This window comes from Sinocyclocheilus anshuiensis, unplaced genomic scaffold (genome assembly GCF_001515605.1).
Source record: "Sinocyclocheilus anshuiensis isolate Anshui unplaced genomic scaffold, SAMN03320099.WGS_v1.1 scaffold817, whole genome shotgun sequence".
NCBI classification, from domain to species: domain Eukaryota; kingdom Metazoa; phylum Chordata; class Actinopteri; order Cypriniformes; family Cyprinidae; genus Sinocyclocheilus; species Sinocyclocheilus anshuiensis.
Window position 1 is genome coordinate 321,798 of NW_015536521.1, and position 23,302 is coordinate 345,099.

General features: G+C 38.8%; 1 protein-coding gene across 1 annotated transcript in view; it reads left to right on the top strand.

The window, feature by feature from the left end:
• Positions 1-23,302, top strand: part of LOC107693753 (pro-neuregulin-2, membrane-bound isoform-like) — a 97,374-nt gene that overhangs the window by 43,342 nt on the left and 30,730 nt on the right. The window contains exons 2-4 of the mRNA XM_016493268.1: positions 1,638-1,806; positions 3,314-3,432; positions 22,132-22,252. Coding sequence (XP_016348754.1) covers positions 1,638-1,806; positions 3,314-3,432; positions 22,132-22,252 — 409 coding nt within the window. The remainder of the gene's footprint in view (positions 1-1,637; positions 1,807-3,313; positions 3,433-22,131; positions 22,253-23,302) is intronic.

Genomic DNA, 23,302 nt, shown 5'->3' on the forward strand with positions numbered 1-23,302 from the left:
TTTGTATACAATAATAGGGCCCTATGAAATTTTTATTTTATTTATTTATTTTTTAGAAATTCTGTGTTGTGTATTTTCATTTTTCTGGTAATCAAATGAAGGCGAAAACATTAATCTATCTTTTATTCCAAATGAAAATTAAACAAACCCTTTAATTTTTGTACATTCAAAATGCTACACAAAAGAAGTTTACTGTGTAACGAGCAATGTCACGGAATTCGTCAAATATTGAATGAATAAATCAAATGCAATTCAGTACACTTCAATCAAACCACGATATGGACTAGTGTATGTGAATATTAAATGGCAAAAATACTATTTAGCTACTACAGACGACAACCGCGAGCGTTAAACGCGCGTCTGCGCCGTTCATTCCGTACTAAACGCGCATCTCGCATATAAAAAAGCATTTTAGGGGGCCCTTGGCTTTTGGGGGCCCAAGGCGGTCGCCTACCTTTGCCTAATGGTTAAGTCCGCCTCTGCCAACACTTCATATCAGAGGGATAACCATTTAGCACGAGGTAATTCCCTTGAATGAATCATACATTTTACAGAAAGGACTGCTTAGTATGAACCGAACTGAACACTCCAACGCTTCCTATCAAAGAGAGAGAGAGCCGTTTAGCCTGAACCGATTCATTTGAATCAGATTTGAATCCGACATATTAACACTTTGACAGAACCACTTAGTATGAACCAATTCACTAAAATGAATCAGACATTCTAATGCTTTATGGCAGTGAGAGAGACTTTTAGTGCAAACTGATTCACTTGAATGAATCAGACATATAAATGCTTCGACAGAGAGGACTGCTAAACCAATTCACTAAAAATGAATGTGACTTTCGAACGCTAAACATGAGAAAGGACCATTTAGGAGAACACATTTGATTACTTCCTCAGTTTGTGCGCAATACAACATGACATTTAAAAATATATGTGTAGGCTAGTGCTTTGTCAAGTAGCACTGCTACTTTTTTAATAGAAAAAGCTACCTCGTTACCGGAAAACCTTGAAAACAATGTAAGTTAAAGAGATAGTTCACCTCAAAATTCAAATTCTGAGAAGAATTTTGATAACCAAAAAGGTGACTACTAGCCATTGAGTATTTTTTTCCCCGATATTATGGAAGTCAATGGCTACCGTCAACTGTTTGGTTTAACAACATTCTTCAAAATGTCTTCTGTATTCATACAAGTGGAGGGTAAGTAAATGATGAAAGTATTTTTATTTTTTGGGTGAACTATACCTTTAAGTTAGTAGTGCTGCTAGTGTAGATAGTTACCCCCGATACTGCATGTGAATCCTTTTGTTATTTTAGCATGTCCACATGTGTGGTTGAGTTCATAACAGTGAAGAGCAGCACAAAATGCAGGTGTTTTAGTGCTGTAAATGTGCTGCATTGATCCCTGAGAGCAGAGAGAGCTCAGCGCTTGGACTGAAACGAAGAGAGAACTGCCTCACACTGCCAGTGTCTCTGGTGACATCATCTGGCCAGCTAAAAGACTTTTCTGGATTTTTCTCTCTCTGCATCCCTCCCTTATTTTCTGCTCCATCACTGCATCAACCCTACTACATGTTGATGTTAAAAATAAGTACTTATAACACAATATTCTTTCTTTCTTTCTGTTGTTCAGCTGCTCCTCCCTCACTGAAGCGCATGAAAAATCCTGTGTTGGTGGACGAAGGAAGCAGGCTGATTGTGAGGTGTGAGGCCTCCGGCAACCCCACCCCGCAGTACAAGTGGTACAAAGATGGCACTGAACTGAAGAAGAGCAAAGAGATCAAAATTTCCAGGAACGGCAAGTGAGTCAGCACATCCACTAGCACACACCAGCAGAATCCAACCTCCAGTTCTAGACGTTTATCAGACGTTCTAAGTGTAGATCTTGAACTTCACATAAGTCAAGCGTTTTATCCTTATGGGCAGTGTGCTACAGACTGCCTGTGCCCTTGTAATTAACGTGAAGTGTTTCAGCATGCATGTCTAATATATTGTTAATGACACGATTAAAGAAATAGGTCACCAAAAATGAAAACAGTGTTATTAGTTTAAAATGATCTAAGCCGGTTTAAGTTGGTCTTCCTAATCTGATGGGAAAGCTGGTTTACCAACCCGTGGGTCCAAAGATTCTCTAAAATATAATATATACTTAAAAGGATAGTTCACCCCAAAATGAAAATTTTTCTCATCATTTACCCACCCTCATGTCGTTCCAAACCTGTATGAGTTTCTTTCTTATGTTGCACATAAAAGAAGATAATATTTTGAAGAGTTTTTTCCCATTGACTTCCATAGTATTTCTTACTATGGAAGTCAATGGGGACCAGCAACTGTTACCCACTGGTTACCCACATTCTTCGTAATGTCTTCTTTTGTGTTCAGTAAATGCAAGGTATTTTGAAGAATGCTGGTAATCAAACAGCTGATGGTCCCCATTAACTTCCATAATATTTCTTTCTCTACTATGGAAGTCAGTGGGGACCAACAACTGTTTGGCTCTTCAAAATATCTTCTTTTGTGTTCAACATAGGAAAAAACATATACAGGTTTGGAACAACTTGAGGGTGAGTAAATGATGATAAAATTGTCATTTTTTTGGGTGGACTATTCCTTTAAGCTTATGTTGTTACAAAATGTTATAATGGCACATAATATATTTTTTCCCCAGGTTTTCATGCAGCTCTTTGAAAGACAGTTCTAAGTAACACATGCATCAAAGCTTGAATCAAGCCTGCATTAGTGAAGCCAAAGAATTGCAGTAAATAGTGACTTATATTTTGGTCCTCACACAAAGCTTTCATATGACTTCAAAAGAATGAAACATATGATCCAATTCATATGGAGTATAATTTTAATGATGCTTTATGGTACATTTTTGTCTTTTTGTGGAGTTTGACAGAGAGTCACTATAAGTTATCATATAGAAAGAGCTGCATGAAGATTCTTCAAAAAATATCTACTTTTTGAGTTCCATGAAAATTATGCAGGTATGGAATGATATTGAAGTGAGTAAATTGCCTTTAAAATTATCTTCGGTATTAAGAAATGATCTAAGGGTAAAGGAGATTTTTGTCTAATTTAACTGATTCATTGGTAATGTTCTTCACCAAAAAGAACCATTTGTGGAAGCAATGTGAAGCTCACTGGGATTCTCAGAGTGTCATATGTCTCTGTTTTATCTCTGTTTAAAGACTTGAACCAAGCTCTAATTTATACAGAGGGTTTCTCTGGAGAGTTTCTCCTTCTTACATTTTTTTATAGTGGAATCCTTGACTCTTTCTCCTGTTTCTGTCTGTCTTCTTCTTGAAGGAAAACTTCCAAAGTTCAGATCAGCAGTGCAAAGCTGGAGGATTCTGGGAATTACACATGTATGGCAGAGAATATTCTGGGGAAGGACAACAGCACCAGTACAGTGCACGTACAAAGCAGTAAGTGAAAACTTTTCTTTAAAGTCATAGATCAGCGAGAAGGAAGACAAGAGTGTGTCTTTGCTTATGGGCTGCCAAATATATACATTCTTTTTTGCTGACAAATGTATTGTGGTGAGAGATGAAGACGTGCACAAGATCACAACATGGGCAAAATACTCAAAAACAAGTGTGTGTGTGTGTGTTTATGTCAGGGTTTTGCACATATCTGTAAGTGCATAGTTGGCTGCTCTTCCAAGTTGAGATTACTCCAGGTATCTCACCCCTGATAGAAAATCTAGTTCAAGCTGGTATCTGGGTTTTAGAACATGGAAACTAGTTTCTAGCTGGTCTAAAATGGTTATTAGCTGGTCTGTAGCTGTATCATGTTCTACAAAATAGCTGGGATCTGATTTGTGGCTGATCCAAGATAGTCTACTAGCTTAAGACTAGCTCAGGTTTCAAGTTTGTTAGCTAAAAACTAGGGCTGCACGATAAATCGCATGCGATATTTAATGCGCATCTTGTCAGAAAGCCGGTTCTGTAATCAGCGGTAAATCTCCATCACCTGCGGGCTTTCACATTGAGCAGCATTAATTCTTCACTATGAGGACTGAATTGGGGGAAGGTCCCTCCCTGAGCCTGGGGCCACACCACCCCCGATGGGCTTGGTCTTGCCTCCACATTCCTCATACCTGTGTGTATGTGCAAGCTGTCTGCCGTGACACTGTGAGACTTGTTCTGGGGCACCTCACATGCCGTCAAACAATCAGAGTGAAACATACACAAACACACATATGCACGCACCTCTCACAACCCTCATGCTGCTGCAAACCTCCACACGCAACTACAAAATGCACAATGTAAAAAATAGCGATGTAAAGTATAAGTCATTCCTTCTGGAAAAATCCATCTTAACTGAGTTTTGGAACATGTAATTGACCACCTTAGAATAGTAGTTGGTTTTTAGCTAATAAACAAATAAACTTGAAACTTGAGCTAGTCTTATTAAGCTAGTAGACCATCTTGGATAAGCTACAAATCAGATATCAGCTGTTTACACCAGTTTAAGGTGGTCGTGCTGGTTTTGAGAGCATGGTGGGAGGTCAACCAGCTATAGACCAGCTAATAACCATATTATACCAGCTAGAGACTAGCTACCATGTTCCAAAACCCAGCTACCAGCTTGAACTAGATTTTCTATCAGGGGTGAGATACCTGGAGTAATTTAGGTGGTCAAGAACGTGTTCCGAAACTCAATTAAGATGGATTTTCCAAAACGAATGACTTATACTTCGCATGCCTTTTTTTTACATTGTGCATTTATGTAGTTGCGTGTGGAGGTTTAGAGCAGCAGGAGGGTTGAGAGAGGTGCGTGTATATGTGTGTTTGTGTATGTTTCACTCTGATTGTTTGTCGGCATGTCAGGCGCCCCAGAACAAGTCTCACAGTGTCACGGCAGCCAACTTGCACACACACACACACACACAGGTACGAGGAAGGTGGAGGCAAGACCAAGCCCATGGTCGGGGAGGGGCCTGCCCCCAATACAGTCCTCATAAAGTAAAAAAAAAAAAAAAAAAAGAGCGTGCAACATAGATCAACAACCTGAATGAGGCCACCACCAATGAAGCTCTCAAGTGACCAGGGGAGAAACATAAATCTAACAGCTTAGGAAATACCTTCAACTGATTGTATGATACACTGTTTTCCCAGCCTCCTACCTTCTGACGGTGCAGAAAAGGGTGATTCTAGGATTTCAGTCTCAGGGAGGATCGGGCCCCACCTGAGCAGGACCTGATGTGACTCAGAGGAATATTTTTTGCTTAAGTCTGAGAGGTCACAAGTTCAACTCTTGCTGTGGAACCCTTTTTCTGTCTCAGAGTAAAGAGATAATTGTGAGATAAAGTTAAAAATAACATAAAGCCTCATAAGTTGCAGTTATATAATAACTTATATAATAACTTAATATAGTGAGATATAATGCTGAATCACAAGACATAAAACCACGTTGTGAGAAATAAATTCACAATTACGAGAAGCAAAGTTGCAATTGTGAAATATAAAGTCACAATAATGAGAGATATTGTTATGAGATTTGTTATGGGTAACACTTTACAATAAGATTCCATTAGTTAATATAAGTTAAAGCATTAACTAAAAACGATACAGTATTTATAAATTTTTTGCTAAAGTTAATTAATAAAAATACTGTTCATTGTTAGTTCATGTTTGCTCAGTTCCATTTAATAATATTAGCAGATACAGCCTTTGATAATGTATTAGTAAATATTGAAATTGTCATTAAGATTAATAATTGCATTAGAAGTATTTTTCAGTAGTTCATGTTAACTATGTCTATTATGAGATTAAGTCACATTGTGAGATATAAAGTTGCCATTATGAGAAACAATGTTGCAAATGCAAGATAATAATTCCAGAAGGTGAGATATAATGTTGAATTGCGAGACAAATCTACATTGTGAGATATAAAGTCACAATTATGAGAAGTGCAGTTGCAATATATAATTATGCAATTATGATATTTAGGGTCACATTGTGAGACATAAAATTGTAGTTATAAGAAACAAGTGTTGCAATTGTTGGATGGTGAGATATAAAGCTGGATTGCAAAACATAAAGCCATTTTGTGAGAAATAAAGTCGCAATTACGAGACACAAAGTTGCAGTTGCGAGATGTAATGTCACATTGTAAGATTTAATGTCGCAATTAACAGTCGTAGTCGACTCACATTGTGACTTTTTAAGTATCTGACTAATATCTCAAGGTCACAATTAGGAAATTCACAACCTATTTTTATTTTATTATTTTTTTGTTTTTTTTGTTTACTGTGAGGTGGAGGCAGACTCCCATATTTCTATCTGTATTTTTGGTTATTTCATTGGAATCCAGAATGTTTTGAAACGATAATCAGCAATTTCTATGGTACAAAGAAGTGCTTGCATGATGCTCATGTTGAGGAGAACACAGGCTTTTCATTTATTCTAGTCACTAACGAGATTGATTTCTTCCTGAGGTCATCAGTTGAACGGCTACTGTTGAGAAAGTCTATGCCATTTTGGGGGCCTGCGGCAGCTGTACGCACCAGTGCTATCTGTGAATTTGCCTGAGAAGAAGAACGAGAGATGGAGAGGTCGATAGGGAAAAGAAGCATTGGGTCGGGGAGGCATTGTAAAAGAAGGAAAGAGAGGGAAACAGAGAGAAAGATGGAGGGAGAGCAGAAGACCGAGCGATAAAGAGGAGGAAAGCCAGATGCTTTGCAGAGGCAGCTTTTTCAAACCCATTTCGTAATGCAGTTGTAGATCGACGGTTCTATCCAGGCATTCGGCCAATCACGTGCTGCCTCTCACCCCGCCGGCCAATCAGATCGCTGGCTGATTTTTTGTCACTGCTGCACTGCTGGTATGACACAGGAAATGAATCTCTCTCTTCATAAAGGCTGTTTTTCATCACACCCCTCCCTTTTAAACAACTCCAGTAAACACACACATGCATATTTTGGCTCTTCCAGCAGGACGTTTAACAAGATTAGTGAGCTGAGTAATTGGACTCATTAATTATAGCTAATCTGGGCTGAAGTTATGGCTGTTCAGGGGAGGTGAGCTGAGGGTGTCCAGAGACCCTGTGACCTTGGGGCTACATTTAATGAAGACAAACAACAGACAATTTTAGAGCTCACCCCCTTCCCCGGGGGGGCCTCCCAAACACTGCTTCTTCTGTCTGCGCAGCAGGCCCATGATAGCCGTCTCTCAGATCAACACCACAGCGCTGTCACCCTTCACTGCCTGCTGCTCCCGTGTGTTTGTGTCCATGTCCGTGTTGAAGGTGACTCTGGTTTATCAAAGCATTGTGGTGTCACAGGTCACCAGTCGAGTGAAGCAGGACATGAAAAGGTCAGAAGGTTATGTTGTGGACGAATACTTAGTGGGAAAACAATCAGCCTGTGCAGAGAGCAGTATTAGTGTTACAAATGTGCTGTCGCACCAATACATCCTCATGCCCTGCGCTATTATCTTATCCCATATTAAACAATAGCGTGTAGATTAATGTTCATAAGCTTGGCCTACAAACCTCTTCATTTTCTTTTGCAGAATCGCTAATAATTTGACTAAAATGTAGGGTGGGATTTGTATGTAAATGTAATGGCATGCTATAATATTAATAATAATCATCATTATGGATTAATAATAAAATAATTTAGATAATAATTAATATTAATATTATATTATATTATTGTTTTGTAATTCTTTGGTATTAATAATAATAATGTTTTATTATTATTAATAATAATTACTTATACTGTTTTTAAAATACATAAAATTGCAAAGTATTACAACAACAACAACATTAATAATAATAATAATGTTATATACTTTAATTGTTATATACATATTATGTAACTTAATTATAATATAATATATAATATAATATAATATAATTACTAATAATAATAAGATGATAATTTATTTATAAATAATAATTAATAAATAATTTTGGTATTGTTTGTAAAATGTGTAACATGGCAACAAGTGATACAAAAACAATGACAACAACAGCAACAACAACAACAACAATGATAATAATAATAATAATAATAACATTTATTCTTATTCTTATTAAGAAAAAAAAACTATGAAAACATTATTATTATAAAATGGATAGTTCTGGTCCTTGATTCTGATTGGTTGAGTCGCGTTCAAAGCTGTTGTAAATTACTCTACAAACATACACCTTTGTTTACGTCTGTGTGTTGCTCGCCAACCACTTTGTTGCAACCACAACGGTTTCTGAGGAACTACAATGTTTGGCGGAAGAATAAGGAAAAGACATCTGAAAGTTAAAACGTACGGAATGTTTTCCAACCCGGTGCAGATAAAGACCAGTATGAACAAAACCAGCCAGCACAGTACACATAAAACTAAAAGAAAATTATTAATATAATGTTGTGTCAAAATTAAAGAGAATCCTGAGAGTAAACGGCACATAAATAATAGACATGCTTACAGTAGGAAACAAAGGAAGTGAAAATTCAAAAAAATAAAAGTTTAACATTTACAGCCAGGTGATTTTTAATTCAAGTCACTTTAATGCATCCAAATTACATAAGAAAAATGCGTAAAAAGACAGTATAAGTCATTATAATCCGTAATTATGTCCCCACTGGATGCAACAAATGCCTCGTTTATAATGGGTTTTCATGTTTTTGAATCGTCGCTCCGGCCTGACAGGGCATCACAGTATGGTAACGTATGGTAACATTTCCGTCACACGCTTGAGGTATTCGGCCAATCACAACGCACTGGATAGCTGGCCAATCATTTGTTTACGTCTGTGTGTTTCTCGGCAACCACTTTGTCGCAACCACAACTGTTTCTGAGGAACTAGATTGTTTGAATAATGTTTTTAATGTTAAGAATAATGTTTTTATTAATATCATTAAATTTTATTTTCTTTGTTTTATTTTGTGAAACCTTGCTACATATAGGGAATAAACGTTTTATAAAAGCAATAAGCCTCGTGAAGCCATGGTTTACTCTGTTCCTAGTCGTGCCTAACAACGCCCCTTAGCGGTTATAAATTCACTGTAAACAATGGCTTCTTGGGGCTTATTGCTTTAATATCCATTATACATATTATGTTTTTATTGTTGTAGTCTAAGGATCATGTAGTCATTATTGTGTCCAAAAAATCAGTTTTCGCACAACTAGGCCTACTTTTTTAAATTAAAAATGTATCTGTATCATATTGTTTATAAAATACTGCTAAATTAATCAATGTAAATGTAAAATAGAACAGAGTCCCGTTTCACTTTATATTCACTTTCTATGTAAGGGAAGTTTTATGTTCATAATAATTTTGGTCATCATATTTTATTGTATTTATAACAGGTTTAAAATGCTGCTCTTGCAGAACCCTAAACATAAAAGTACTGTAAGTGCTTTAGGATTTCAGAATCACATATTTTGAAATGGGATTCTCTGTTATTCCAGAACTCCAGGCCAGAGACGAGTCGAGGTGATTCCTCACTTAGATCTCCTCTGTGCTGCCTGACAGATCGGGAATTCTTGGGCTGTAGCCCATTTGAGGAGGGTTTGATGCAGTCTTTGTTCTACAGCACACACACTGTGCTTGTTTCTCGGGCTGTGCGCGTGTCACATCTGTAGAAAAGTTCACAACTGGGACTTTATTTGCATAATACCTCGGGCAGTTGCACACATGGAACACATTTTCAATGTTGACCCCTTGGTCCTGATTGGATCAAATTAAAACAGAGAGATATTCAATTGCACACAATCAGATCATATTCAATCTCGTCAGAACCAAAGATATCTTTTTCAGTGGAAAAATAGGATGATGTGAAATCCAGCCTGTGGTCGTACAGATACGAGGATATTCCTGCCACAGATGGCTCAAGTATTTCTGTCCATCACATAAAAATCACGTCCCTAGGGGGCGCTGCTTACAGCCGCAGAGTGAACGAGTGGGACAGAGGGAAAGCGTGAGGTGAGAGGAATGTGTTTGATGGAAAACGCAGCTGGGCGGCCGATTGTTCCAAACTCATCAGTCATGCTGGGGCCCACCAGCAGCAATTTCTCTCTCCCCCTTTCTCTCAGCCGCTTTCCCGCTCTCACAAACCACTGTGAATCTCCTCACAAAACTACTTCACACACACAACACCTGCCTCTGTGATGAAAGCCAATATATTTCTGCTTAACTTGACTAATATAAACCATCGCTTATCTTTAATGAAGGATTTTAACTCCTAAAAATGCCAGCGTCAAACTGGGGATAACCACATTGACCCCTCTGATTCAGGTCTGCCATTTCTTTCACCCCTCCTTGTCTCTTTCTATTTCTGTTGCAAAACACAGACTCTGTTTTTTTTCCAACAGCCCAAACGCCAAGATTTACTGGGCTTAAAGGATGCTAGAAATCTTTTTGGGACATTGGCAGTGACTGTGCTAGAATGTCTAGTGCCTGTAAGGGAACTGAAGACATTGATCGGTGCGGGTGAGCAGTACGATCGGTGTCGGCCCTCAGTCAGGGAGATTCATGGCAAGCGAACTGTATTTACAGTCCAACAGGAACAACTGGTGACAGCAGCCCTAATTTAGCACAAATAGGGAGGCTTTACATAACACATCAACAAACAAAAGACTGCCAAGAGTCCAAATAGCTCTGTTGTTTTGATTTCCACAATATATCTTTATGGAGACTGCTGAGTTCAGGTGTGGGTGTGGGTGTGTGTCAAGAGTGAATTTCACGAAACCGGTCTAGGAATATGTCCTTGTCATATTTTATCCGAAATGTAAAATAAATAGGAAATTAAATATTTTTGCTTAGGGATTTGCTGATTAATAATTCTGAGAAGTAACAGTAAGCTGATCATTATTTTCATTACTGATTTATGATTTTAAGTCTCTACCGTTTTTAATATAAAACACATGTAAAGAATTGAATTTAGGCATCACTACATTATTTCAAGATGTGTGTTATCTATACATACTAAGAATGTACACTCGTGTGACGGAAATGTTACGCCCCTTACCATACTGTGATGCCCTGTCCGGCCGGAGCAATGAGACAAAAACATTAAAACCCATTATAAACGAGGCATTTGTTGCATCCAGTGGGGAGAAAAATTGAAATCGCATCATATGACCCCTTTAATGTACATCTAGAACGGCTGCAGATGAGGCATTAAGTGCATGACCCTGCGACCAACTTAACATTTTACAGAGTTTAATGTAGCAATGTGGTCGCTCAGTTTTTCTAGATTTGTTTTAATTGTGTAATAGATTTGAACAAAGAAATCAAGTGCTACACACATGTATTGGCCACTTGATTGCAAATACAAAAATTAAACGAGTAAAGAAAGTGCGGTACTTATTAAAAGAATCACCCCTTTAAAATATATGAACACAGGAAACCGCTGTTAACAGGTTAATGTAACATTGTTTCCCATTCCATGACTAGTAAAATAATGGCAACTTACTGTCTGTATAATATTGAAAATGGTTCTTCTCGGAGTAGCTGCGCGTGCTGCGACTTCTTCTTGTTTAACAGGTGTCAGCGTTAAGGCACAATACTGCCACCTGGGAGGTCAACCAGGTACTGGCGCTGGAGTATTTGCATGCTATAGTGTCGTTATCATAAGAGTCCTGTTCATTTTAAATATTGTGGTTATTGCCAAAACCGGTATATCGTCACACCCTAAATTAACACGATGCTGATATTTCACTATTTGAATATCACGGTTATCGTCAATACCGGTATATCGCGACACCCCTAATATATACCCTTAATTTAATTAGTAGGACTTATGTATCCCCTGTCCATGTGTGTACTGTAGGTGAGGTTTGTATGTGCCAGGCAGTGTGTTTTGGATTATGAAGCGTTGACCATTAGGAGCCGTGTGTGACCTTTGACTCAGGGGTCAGATTCTTTAGGCCCATGCGCTGTTTGATGCACTTTCTCTGGTCACATAAGGAATACATATATTTCCCGTTCCTGCTTGCTTCTTGTAAAGGTGCTGCCCTTTGTAGTCGTCTACCACAGCTGTCCCTCCCTCTCCCCCCCATGCCACATGTTGCTGGTGGTCTTGCCCACAGTATTCATTACTTCATTAAGTGTGTTTGGGTGGGGAGAGCCCCTCTGTTTTCCCCATCAGACCGGATGCTGGTATATATGTGGGTGTGTGAATGTGTGCTCCAGCAGGGCAGATTTGCTGCAGCTGGCTGTGACCATCAGAGCTGTGGGCAGTAGGCTGGTGCTGCTGTTTCTGGGTGCGGTCATCCCGGATCTGAAACCCCACATCTAAAGATTTGCTTTCTGTCTGCCAGCTCGCTGCAAGGACCGCTATGCCGCAATTTCACGGCCAGTAGTGTGCGAGGGCGGCTTTGTGTGAGACCTGACAACTGGCCTTGAGGTATGTGTGTGTGCAGGGCAGTTTGAGATTTTGTACCGGACACGTTAGCCCTATGAGCGCTTGCAGAGGAAGTGCGAGCCGGGAGATACCGAGCAGGATTTGGACGAGCCTCCGATGGACCCAAATGTTTCTGTCTATCCGCTGCCTGTCTTTCTGGTGTCTCTTTGTCAGGGGCAGAGTGTTGGGCTCGTGTCGGGGGCCGGAGAGGAGCGTTTCCCTCCGCCGCAGCCGACCCCACATCGCCCTCCGAGGCCCTGCTGCAGGGGTGCATGCGGAGGAAGAGCCCTGCTCCTCGTTCCCGCTTTGCTGCTCCTGCTTCTGGGACTCGGAGCCTGTTTGCTGCTGCTCCGCCGGGCTCTGATTCAAGGGGCCGGCCGCAGCAGGGAAGCCGACTGGCTGGATCTCCTCAGGGGAGAAGATGAGGAGGATGGGCTCGGCTCGGATGATGCTCTGTGGATGCACAGCACCCCCGTGTCATCCTTCCGATGGTTCCCAGAGTCTCTACCCACACTTGCCCCGGGCACGGCCTCCTCCGAGCCTACCTCCAGCCCAACGAGCATCCTTGCCCTCACATCGCCCAGCAGCGCCCCACCCCCTCTGGGTAAGTGCCCCGAGTCTTGCTTGTTTACACACGCGTCCTGTTATGCAATCGCAAGCAATAGCACGCTTTGATTTCTCAGAGTCATCTGTGAAATGATTGTGGAGGACAAGACCAGACACATCAGCTATGCAGCAGGAAGCAGGCAATAGAGGAGAAAAATAAAGACCTGTTAATGAAAAGGAAAAAATACAGGACAGAGTTCACTCTAGGCTTCTGTTATTCTTGCTTTTATTCTTTCTTTTTGCTGTTATGGTGGACTGAGTTTAAAGAGTACCCTCAATGTCATTTTCTGAAGTCTTCGTGACTCTTACATTGGGTTTTTTGAGCATTATGATTAGAGTCGTAGAGTTTCTTTGAATGAAACGCATTTTAGATTTGGCGTCCTGCCTAAACAGCAACTGGAAAGACTTCGACACGTGACTCATGCTTTCAGTAAGCTTCCTTTGAACTTCTAAGTATGTTGCATGCAAATTTTGTATCTAATTGTCTTACCTGCTTGTTTTCATGCTTGTTCAGCTGTTACGGAAGAGTCCGTTGCTTATACTGTCTTTAGGCGTAAATATTGAGGTTTTATTCTATGAACTGGATTTTTTTCCCCCATCGACTGGTCCAATGTCACTTTTTACAAGGGTTTAAGTAAACATCCAAATACCGGATCACTATAGCAATCGCGCTGCAGGGGAAGCTCTGTTTCCTAACAGGCTTGCCTTTTGTTGCTGGTGTGCGTCGTCGTTAATGCAAACATGAAGAGTCTCAAGTCTGCACTGAAGGTCTTAAAGAGATAATAGATTACACAGGGCCCTTAAAGCACTGAAGAATGCACCCACACCACAGCTGTATTCTACATTCACTGCACATATCTATTTGTTTTACTACACATTTCTACAAGAACGCATTTGAAAGGGAATTACGTAAAATAGCACATAGGATTACATGTTACCTATAGGGATTATATGTTAGCTTGTGTGGACCTTAATATGAAATAGCTGTACCTACAGGTTAACTTGCTAAACTTACTTACTATTTTATTCATTTATTTATTTATTGAAAATAAGGGGAATTCTCTAACTTGTGTTTGACATTTCATTTTACTTTTAAACATTTTTGTGAATTTGCGCTCTTGCTCTTGAGCACGCAAACATGCATACTTGCTTACAGATAAAACAACATCAGTTCCACAGTTGAGCGCCAGTCTGCGACACAATCAAAACACCACTGACATCTGAACTCTTGTGCCCTGCAGTGCACCAAAGCTGTTGCTACAAAACTGATAGTGTGATCGTAGTTTTTTCTTTACTTGCTCAGGGCCATATGATTTTGTTTAGAGGCTTTTAATAAATGCAGCGGTGCACGTATAAATGTGAAATTGAGAAGACCTCTCTGAAAGGCTTTGGCAACCCCTTTAAACAAAAGGGATGCACATAATGGTTTCGCATAATGGAAAGCACTCAAAAGCTGTAAGATTGCATGCTGTATAAATTGACCTCTTGTGCAGTGATGGGATTTTGCTCCCAGCTGTAACAAGAGACATCTCCAGCAAGAGGGGGGTGAGACAGTGTGCTGGCACAGGGGGTTGACCATGGCTTCACTATCATGATCTCTCAAGCATCATTTGTCAGCTGCAGGAGCTTTTTGAACTTTTTCTTTGGCTCTCAAGCTACCACAGGGCGTACCAGAAATGTGGATGTAATTTGAACTAGCGGATATTATTTGTTTTCACCCCTCAAATAGCCCAAATGTTCTGAGTTGTTTTTGTTTGGGCTCCCAGAAACCCGAGTGATTAATGTGTAAAATAATAGTAATTTTGTAATTAAATTATTTATTTTCTCTTCCAATTATTTTAATATGATCAAGACCCATTTGACATATTTTTTGTGATTCTTTAATCCTCTATTGTAGCACATGCACTTCTCAGAAATGCAGCTTATCCATTTAAAAATAGACAGAATCTCGGAGACCTCCAAAATAGATATAGTTACATTTGAAGCATGTTATCATGTTGAATTTATGTTTATAATCAGATCAACAAAATTTGGAAAGTCATCAACCTGATATTCCACTGTTAAGTTTTTCCAGCTATTAAGCTATCAAGTCTCTGAGACCATAAACAGAGCATGAGGGTTAAGCCTCCAATTAATAGAAAGGCAACAAGATGCCGCAACCACCTGTCGGACGTCCCTGCACTTACGAAATGACTCGTTTGGACTCAGTGAATGTGTCTCCAGAAGAAAAAAATAAAAGACTCTCAGCAAAGGGACCTCTCCTTTCATTTTTTTATGACTTTCCTAGAACCCTTTGGAGAGTGCAGAAAGATAGACATGTTTATGAAGCCTTCCAGATGGCCCCGTTTTGCCCCCACCCAGGCCGTCTTTTCAGTTCCTTGGCCATGAAGGATTAATCAAACTCAGGGCTAAGCTCGCTGGCCAAACCCTTGGGTTTTCAGGCAGGAGAAAGTGACCTCTCATGGGAGCCGTAGTGAAAGTTGCTTAGCGCGTGCCATTAAGAACTTGAAGAACTTGGCCTTTAGCATGTCAGGAATAGAAATGCAACCTGGCTAGTGAGCATGAGGCTTGGAAAGTGACCTGGCACTGTAGCTGAATGTAAAAAAGATAGTCAGTGTGAAGCTGGATAAACAGCAATTGTCAAGGACTGTAGTGAAACTGACCTTGTTAGCTTGGAATGCTTTGTTGATCATTTAGCGTGAACTGTATCATGGCTAGCCTAAGTCTGGTTTAGTTTAGCAACAACAATCCAAAGAAACCGACTTGTTTTCTATTTAGTAGCTCTTTTCTACTTATTTTCGCAGGATTTATTTGTAAAAGGTTTATTACTTTGCTGAAAAATGCTGGTTGGCTGGTCTTAGTTGGTTTAAGCTTGTAAAGCTAATCTCCTAGCCTGACTAAGTTGGCTTTAGCTGGTTATTTAGCTGGTCTCCCAGTCTGAACAGCTAAGACCAGCGAAACCACCTAAAGAACGTCCAAACCCTTCTAAAACCAGCCTGCTAAACCAGCTATGACCAGGCTTGAAGACTAGCCAACAAGCTTAGTCTGGTTTCAGTTGTTTTTTCATCAGGGTAGCACTTGTAAGCCTGTTTTTTTTTTTAAATATGAATAATGAAAATATGAATTAAACATTGAAGAACAGTAAAAGTTATAATGAATATATTATATGGTGCATATATTTAGCAAAATGCCCCTCGCTACAGTTTATTTTTCTTGCTGACTAATGAGTTTATGGTCACCGAATGTGTTTTTTTTTTTGAGGTAAATGTGACGTTACGTGACATTGTTTACAAGCTGTTATATTGACACGGCTGAGATACTGATTGAGCGATTACATGAGACAGAATACGGATTTCTTTTAACCTATCTTCAGATGTTTAGTCACGTTTATTTTGTGCTGAAACTGGTATTAATGTGGAGGAGATGATCAGCTCTTGGGATTTAAGAATCAATATCGTTTCGGAAAAATAAGAATCGATTAAAATCGAGATATTGATATTTTTCACCCAGCCCTACTAAGCAGTGAAGGTTTTGCTAGTTAGCATTTTTTTTATTTTTAGTAGTAAGTTGTTATAATTGTTTGCGTTTGTGTGATGCCATTAGCCTATCAGCCTTGTCATTTTTCCTGAGTTTTCCTGCAGCTCCATCGTGATTGGTCACATGACATTTGCAGCTTAAGTGATTGTCTCGCAAAGTTCTGCTCTCTTATGCAACAAATATGACAGCAACTTGCTTTGAGATGAATAGGAATGCTAACGTATAGTTTTGTCCAGGTGATGTACTTAAACCACCTTGGGCCTTACCCATTCTCTCTCTCTACTTCACACTTTCCCCACTCCACCTCATCTTCCTGGCACAGGCTGCTTCAGCAGGTATTTGTTGAGTTTTCCCAGATCTCCAGCAGACAGCTGATGGGAGCCTCAGAAACATGAGGGAATATTGTACAGGCGTGTAGCTGTCAGAGCTCAATTACTGATGGAGGGAGATTTTTGAAGTGTATCACTAGACCAGAGGCATAAACATGACAGACATCGGCAGAATTACCCCACAGGCTGCTGACACGCAAGTCTTCCTGCAGCTTTGGACTCTTATTAATCTGACTGTCAGAGAGCGCTTGGAAACTTTCCGTTTGGAAAAGTCCAAATTTATGTAATGCATAAAACAAGAAGGAAATTTAAATGAATAGCATACAGCTGTCCAATTTCAGCATGTTTTGCATGCGCCGGAACGCTTGCTTGCTTTTGCATCATGCATGTCGAAATTCATGAAGTGGATATCATCTTAATATAACCAGCTTTGCAGTGCACCCCTGTTCACCCTCAAGGGGATAAACAGTCGACTGTAAGGAATACAAACATGCCCGCTCTTGGAGCTCTAGGGGAGTGTGCACATATTTTAAAGACCGGGCTGGATGTTCGAGTCTCTGGATGTGGTCTTTATGAGGCTCTGAGGGCAGCTCTCACAGGAACGCTGATTTAATGTCTACGGGATCCATCTTTCCATCCAAGGTAGCTGAGTCTTGTTGAGCGTGCTGTGTCATTAGTGGGGTAAACAGGTGCTGAGACGTTCTAAAATTCTCAGCAGGCATAGAGGGGCGGAACGGGGGTGGCATGGAACGTGTGCCTCCCAGCAACCGTCTGGATCCCGGCCAGCCCGTATCCATGTTGTTGAAAGGAGTGTTATTATAGTTGTATATTACTGTTGTTTCCTCTCTTCCACTTGAATGCCACACAGCTGAGTGAGTTTAGAAACATAAACATTTGAAAATGTTGCAGGATGGAGTTTTTTTTTTTTTTTTTTTTTTTTTTTAAAAAAAAAAAAAAAAAAAAAACTCTAGCTTTCTATTCTACTTGTTTTTCTTTGTTTGTGTATATATATATATCTGTGGTATCCAAACTGAAAAAAAAAAAAAAAACTATTTTTTTTGGGCAGGACTGTTTGTTTGTTCTGCCAGTGGCAGACTTGTTCTGGAAACCTGTCTGAAAACAGTCAATATTGTTAAAATTCTGTTTGAGTAGTGTAGAAATTACACATTTTGAAAGGCAAAACTTAAAAATAATAAATAAATATATACAATTAAGTCAAAAAATCAAGCATTTTATAACAAAGATGTCAGTATTTACTGTGAGAAACATCTATAATTAAAAACTGGTAGATAAACTTGTTAGCAGAGTAAACAAATGTTACTGATTTTGCAGACCTCTGCTGTATTCACGTCAACAAAATTGCACGAGATGTTCTGTTAAATCCCTTGACCAATGGCATGTGTTTTGGGGCGGGACTGTCTGGGGGCAGCAGACGTGTTCGAAAAAACCTGTTTGAAAACCGTCAATATTGTTACAATTCTGTCTATTAATGGTAGTAGTGTAGAAATTGCACATTTTGAAAGTCAAAACATAAAAATAATAAATAATTATATATAATTATGCGAAAAAAGCATGCATTTCATAACAAAGATGTCACCGTTTGAGGACAGGTACTGCGAAAAACATCTGTAATTAGTAGGGCGGTGCACAGAATTTCTGCACAGAATAAGGTAAAAAATGTATACTTTATAGTTTCTGTAGGCTACTGTAATAAATTATGTGTCAATTAGCACTGCATCATTCATAAATGTTATTTATTTATTGTGTTTATTGTCTTAACGTTTCAGTTCATTCTGCTTTTTATTCAGTTTAGCTGCAGATATAGCCTGGCACGTCTTAAGTTCTTTGAGCACGAGATCACTTCTCTTTCAGTGCGAAAACTTCTTTATCTCATTTTCATAAAATAAAATGCTATAGTAGGCTATTTAACTTTTCCTCTCCATCGACAAATGATGATTTTGAAAGAAAACGCGCCTGATGTCTGAATGCTACTTTCATGCATCTGATTATCAGATAAACCTCGCGCTCTTATGTCAAGGTTGTTGTTAATGCTGTGGTTATTCCTTCGTAAATTCGGTTGAAGGACATTGTTAAAACACATTTATCATTCAATGGAACTGTGCGTATGCTTTAGACACTCACATGTTTGCTCCGTCCATGCACTGCAGGCGGTACATAGTGGAGTGCGTGAAGGAGAGATGCGAGGCACAAACACTGTTCAAGGTCTCTATTAATTCCTGCTTTTAGTAATTTAATGTGTATATATTTTGAAAGCATTGAATTGCTATAGAAATCGCGATTCATTCAAGCCCTAGTAATTAGATAAACTTGTTGGCTGAGTAAACAGAGCCCACAACCAGATGTTACTGATTTTCCACACCTCTGCTGTATTCACTTCAACAAACTTGCATGAGAATGTTCTGTAAAATCATGTGTTTGGGGTCGGGACTGTCTGGGGGCAGCAGACATGTTCTGGAAACCTGTTTGAAAACAGTCAATTTTCTTCTAATTCTGTTTAATGATGCTAGTGGTGAATAAACTGCGCATTTTGAAAAACAAAAATTAAATGTAAATATATCAAATAAATTAATGCAAAAAAGTAATGGGAGAGTTTAAAAATTGTATAACAACAGTTTCTGCAAACTGTAAATAAAAACAAATGAATAAACTTAGCTCAGTAAACAACGGACGTACACTCAAGTTACGCAAGACCACCACAACCAAATGTTACTGATTTTCCACACCGCCTGCTGTATTCACTTCAACAAACTGGCACGAGATGTTCTGTAAGCTGTCTAGGGTTCCAGAGCCACACAATGTGATTATTACTTATACATAAAAGCACAACCTGACTAGACATGCACTTTCATGAACATGAAATCAACAAGAAAGTTCAGAAACTCTCTGTCCCTAAAATTCAAACCTTAACGGTGCTCTGATTTCACTCATGTCATTTGATGTGGTAACATTAGTACCTCTAGATCATGTTTGATATCAGGGAGGGCCCCGATACGCATAGAGTGCACTTCCACATCTGCTAACGTTTCTCTTTTCTTGGCCTGACTACAGCCGGGTGTTCAACACGTGTATGTGTGGGGTTGCCGGGTTGTTCTTGGTTGGAAATCTGCAGCTCTGGACTGCAAGATTTTTTTCAGTTGCAGAGAGAAATAGAAGATGAAGAACAAGAAGGCAGATTTCGTTCTCAGCTGAATTTCTGACCTATGTTTTTTGAGGCCTGAGGCAACGCTTAAGGATATTCCCTTCAAATTTTCATTTTCACTCTTTTCTTTTCATTCAAAACCAGACACTCTTCAATCATGTCTGAATGCAAATGTAGAAAAAAAAAGAAAAAGAAAAAATGTCCATTTATCCATTACGTTTTTGTTCTTTAAGATATCTTGCTGTACTGTTTAAAAATGTGGGGTCAGTTACTTTTTTTTTTTTTTTTTGGAACAAAACGAATACTTTTATTTTGCAAGGATGCATTAAATTGATCAAAAGTAACGGTAAAGACTTTTTTACATTGTTAGAAAAAAAATCCAATTTCAAATAAAAAAAAAAAAATGCTGTTCTTTTGAACTGTCTGTTTATCAAAGAATTCTGGAAAATGTACCATGATTTCCACAAAAACACAGCTGTTTTCAACTGTGATAAACAGTAAAATAGTAAGCATTTCCTGAGTACCAAATCAGCATAATTAGTCTGATTTCTGAAGGATCATGTGACACTGAAGACTGGAGTAATGATGCTGAAAATTTTGCTTTGCCATCACAGGAATAAATTACATTTAGAAATATATTAAAAATAGAAAACCATTTCTGTTATTTTAAATTGTAATAATATCTCACAATATTATTTCTTACTGTATATGGTTGCATTCTATCATTTTGAATGTTGTCTCTCATGGAATATGAGAGAAGTCTGACACTGAATTGAAAATCTGCCATTCACAATCAAATTTCAACCTAAAGTTTTGGGATTATGTGAAATTTTACACTAAGAAATGCTATGTTTAGCCAACTGATTCAACACACTTAACTGACATGTTCATGTAATCTCTCAGAAGAATAAACGTTTGGTTGGTGGTCTGCAGTGGAGGGTTTCAAACAGTAATCCAGACTCGAGTAAAAACCTTAGATTGATGTACCATATGTGTGGCATGCTGTCAGTTACCTCAGACCATAATTTCAGGGGCATAAATGGACCTTTTTGACCCTTTATATATAATATGTTTCTTGAGAAAAAGCTACTTTTGAATGGCTCTCAGTGCTGAAAGATGCTTTTTTTTGCTCCCTAATGGTGTAGTAACAGCATCTGCCAGCAGGGGCGAACCGAGTCACACTAACCAGCAAATCTAACAACATTAGTTTGGATATCACAATATTTCTTTAATTACATAAATAACGGTGGGCTTGATGTGGTGAAGCCATGCCGTAAAAATTGCTGGAGGAGACATTTGTCTTTTTCGTTGTGATTAGCCAGATTAAATAAGCATGTTCCTTCTAAACATTTGCTTTGAACGCCGTTTCAGCGTGACAAAGATGCTCCACTGTGCGGTGCTAAACAGAAACCATTGCGTGTTTGAAAAAGCATCAATTGGATGGTGATGACATGAGTGTTTGTAGACATGTTCAGTTTAACAGCGGTGAGAAACAGTATAGATATGCGCATAATGTGGCTGCGGGAAACAGTTTACCCTGTCAATCTTCACGTTTCTGCTTTTGATTACAAATTCAATAAACATATTCATGCGCACCATTGTACACCCCTTGAACTGGTAACAAAGGTAAACAAACTGCTGTCAGTATGACCGTAATGTGATTTCGCCATTTTCTCCAAGCCTCTCATTTTTTCGTACCCATGAGGTGCAGTATTCCTAAAACATGTTGAACGCTGCGATGCGGCGGGAATACGGATCCATTCCAGACCTGTGAATCAGTCGGGGCAGGTGGTGTGGGGGGGGGTCCAGCGCTCACTGAAATATTTATCTTTGCCTATCGAACGTCTCGAACCTCAGCAGAGCAGCAAAGATGTACGGAGAGATTTGTGATGAAAACCAAGGAGTCATTGTTCTAGTGAATGACTGTTATTGTAGGGAATGGGACATGAGCTGAAATGTGATAAATTATCAGTAACATGTAATGAATGTTATCTGAGAAGCTGGCATGTGTGTTTTCGGTTCTTGCACAACCACGTGGCTTTTCTCTTTATTGTTTACTAAGCACTCACTGAAAGCTCTGTCTTTAGTTTTTTGGGTGGCATGCTGATGTCTTAAGATGTGTTGTCTTTGTTTCCTGCAGTAACCACAACGTTATCTCCGGGTTCGGGTCACGCCAGAAGATGCAACGAGTCAGAGAAGGCGTACTGCGTGAATGGCGGCGACTGTTACTACATACATGGTATAAATCGGCTATCCTGCAAGTGAGTTTCTCTCCTGAGCCTTTTCTCTCATGTCAATCTGTTTATACTCCTGGTGGATCACACTGTTCTTCACCTTTTCTCTCTCTCTCTCTCGCTCTCTCTCTCAGTCACAGACTCTTGTTGATTACACCAATCCCAACTTTATTTAAATCAAAGGGATTCTACATATTCGCTCTTTCTTAAACTATGGGCATTTTTAGGTCCTGTGCGCATGGGGAAAAAATAAATGAAAAATAATAATAAAAAAGCTGTTCAACAGTGTATATACATTCATCAAGTAATTGATTTGATTTTATTTGAATTTGATCTGATTTGATTTGATTTGATTTTTGAGCCAACAAATGTCATTTCCATCATATTCCAAATTAACAATAACATTTTGGAATAAAAAAGGCTGGCTTCTTTATCTAGCTAATTTCAGAGTCAGCATTTTATGGACTCTAAATAAACTCAGGGAAATAATAATTTCATACTTGCATAGTTGAACAAAATTACAGCTCGGAAATGATATACTATAAAAAAATATTCTGTTTGTAAGCAAAATTGTTGGTGGTTGTGGAAATGATAGCACCAAAAATGGCTGTATATCATTTATTTGCTTGTAATTTTTTTCAAAATAAGTGTTGTGGAGGTTTTTTTTCTTTTCTTAATTTATAAGATTTAAGACTTAAGATTTAAGGTTTGTATGCATGTGTATATATATATATACAGGTGCATCTCAATAAATTAGAATGTCATGGAAAAGTTCATTTATTTCAGTAATTCAACTCAAATTGTGAAACTCGTGTATTAAATAAATTCAATGCACACAGACTGAAGTAGTATAAGTCTTTGGTTCTTTTAATTGTGATGATTTTGGCTCACATTTAACAAAAACCCACCAATTCACTATCTCAACAAATTAGAATACTTCATAAGACCAATAAAAAAAACATTTTTAGTGAATTGTTGGCCTTCTGGAAAGTATGTTCATTTACTGTACATGTACTCAATACTTGGTAGGGGCTTTTGCTTTAATTACTGCCTCAATTCGGCGTGGCATGGAGGTGA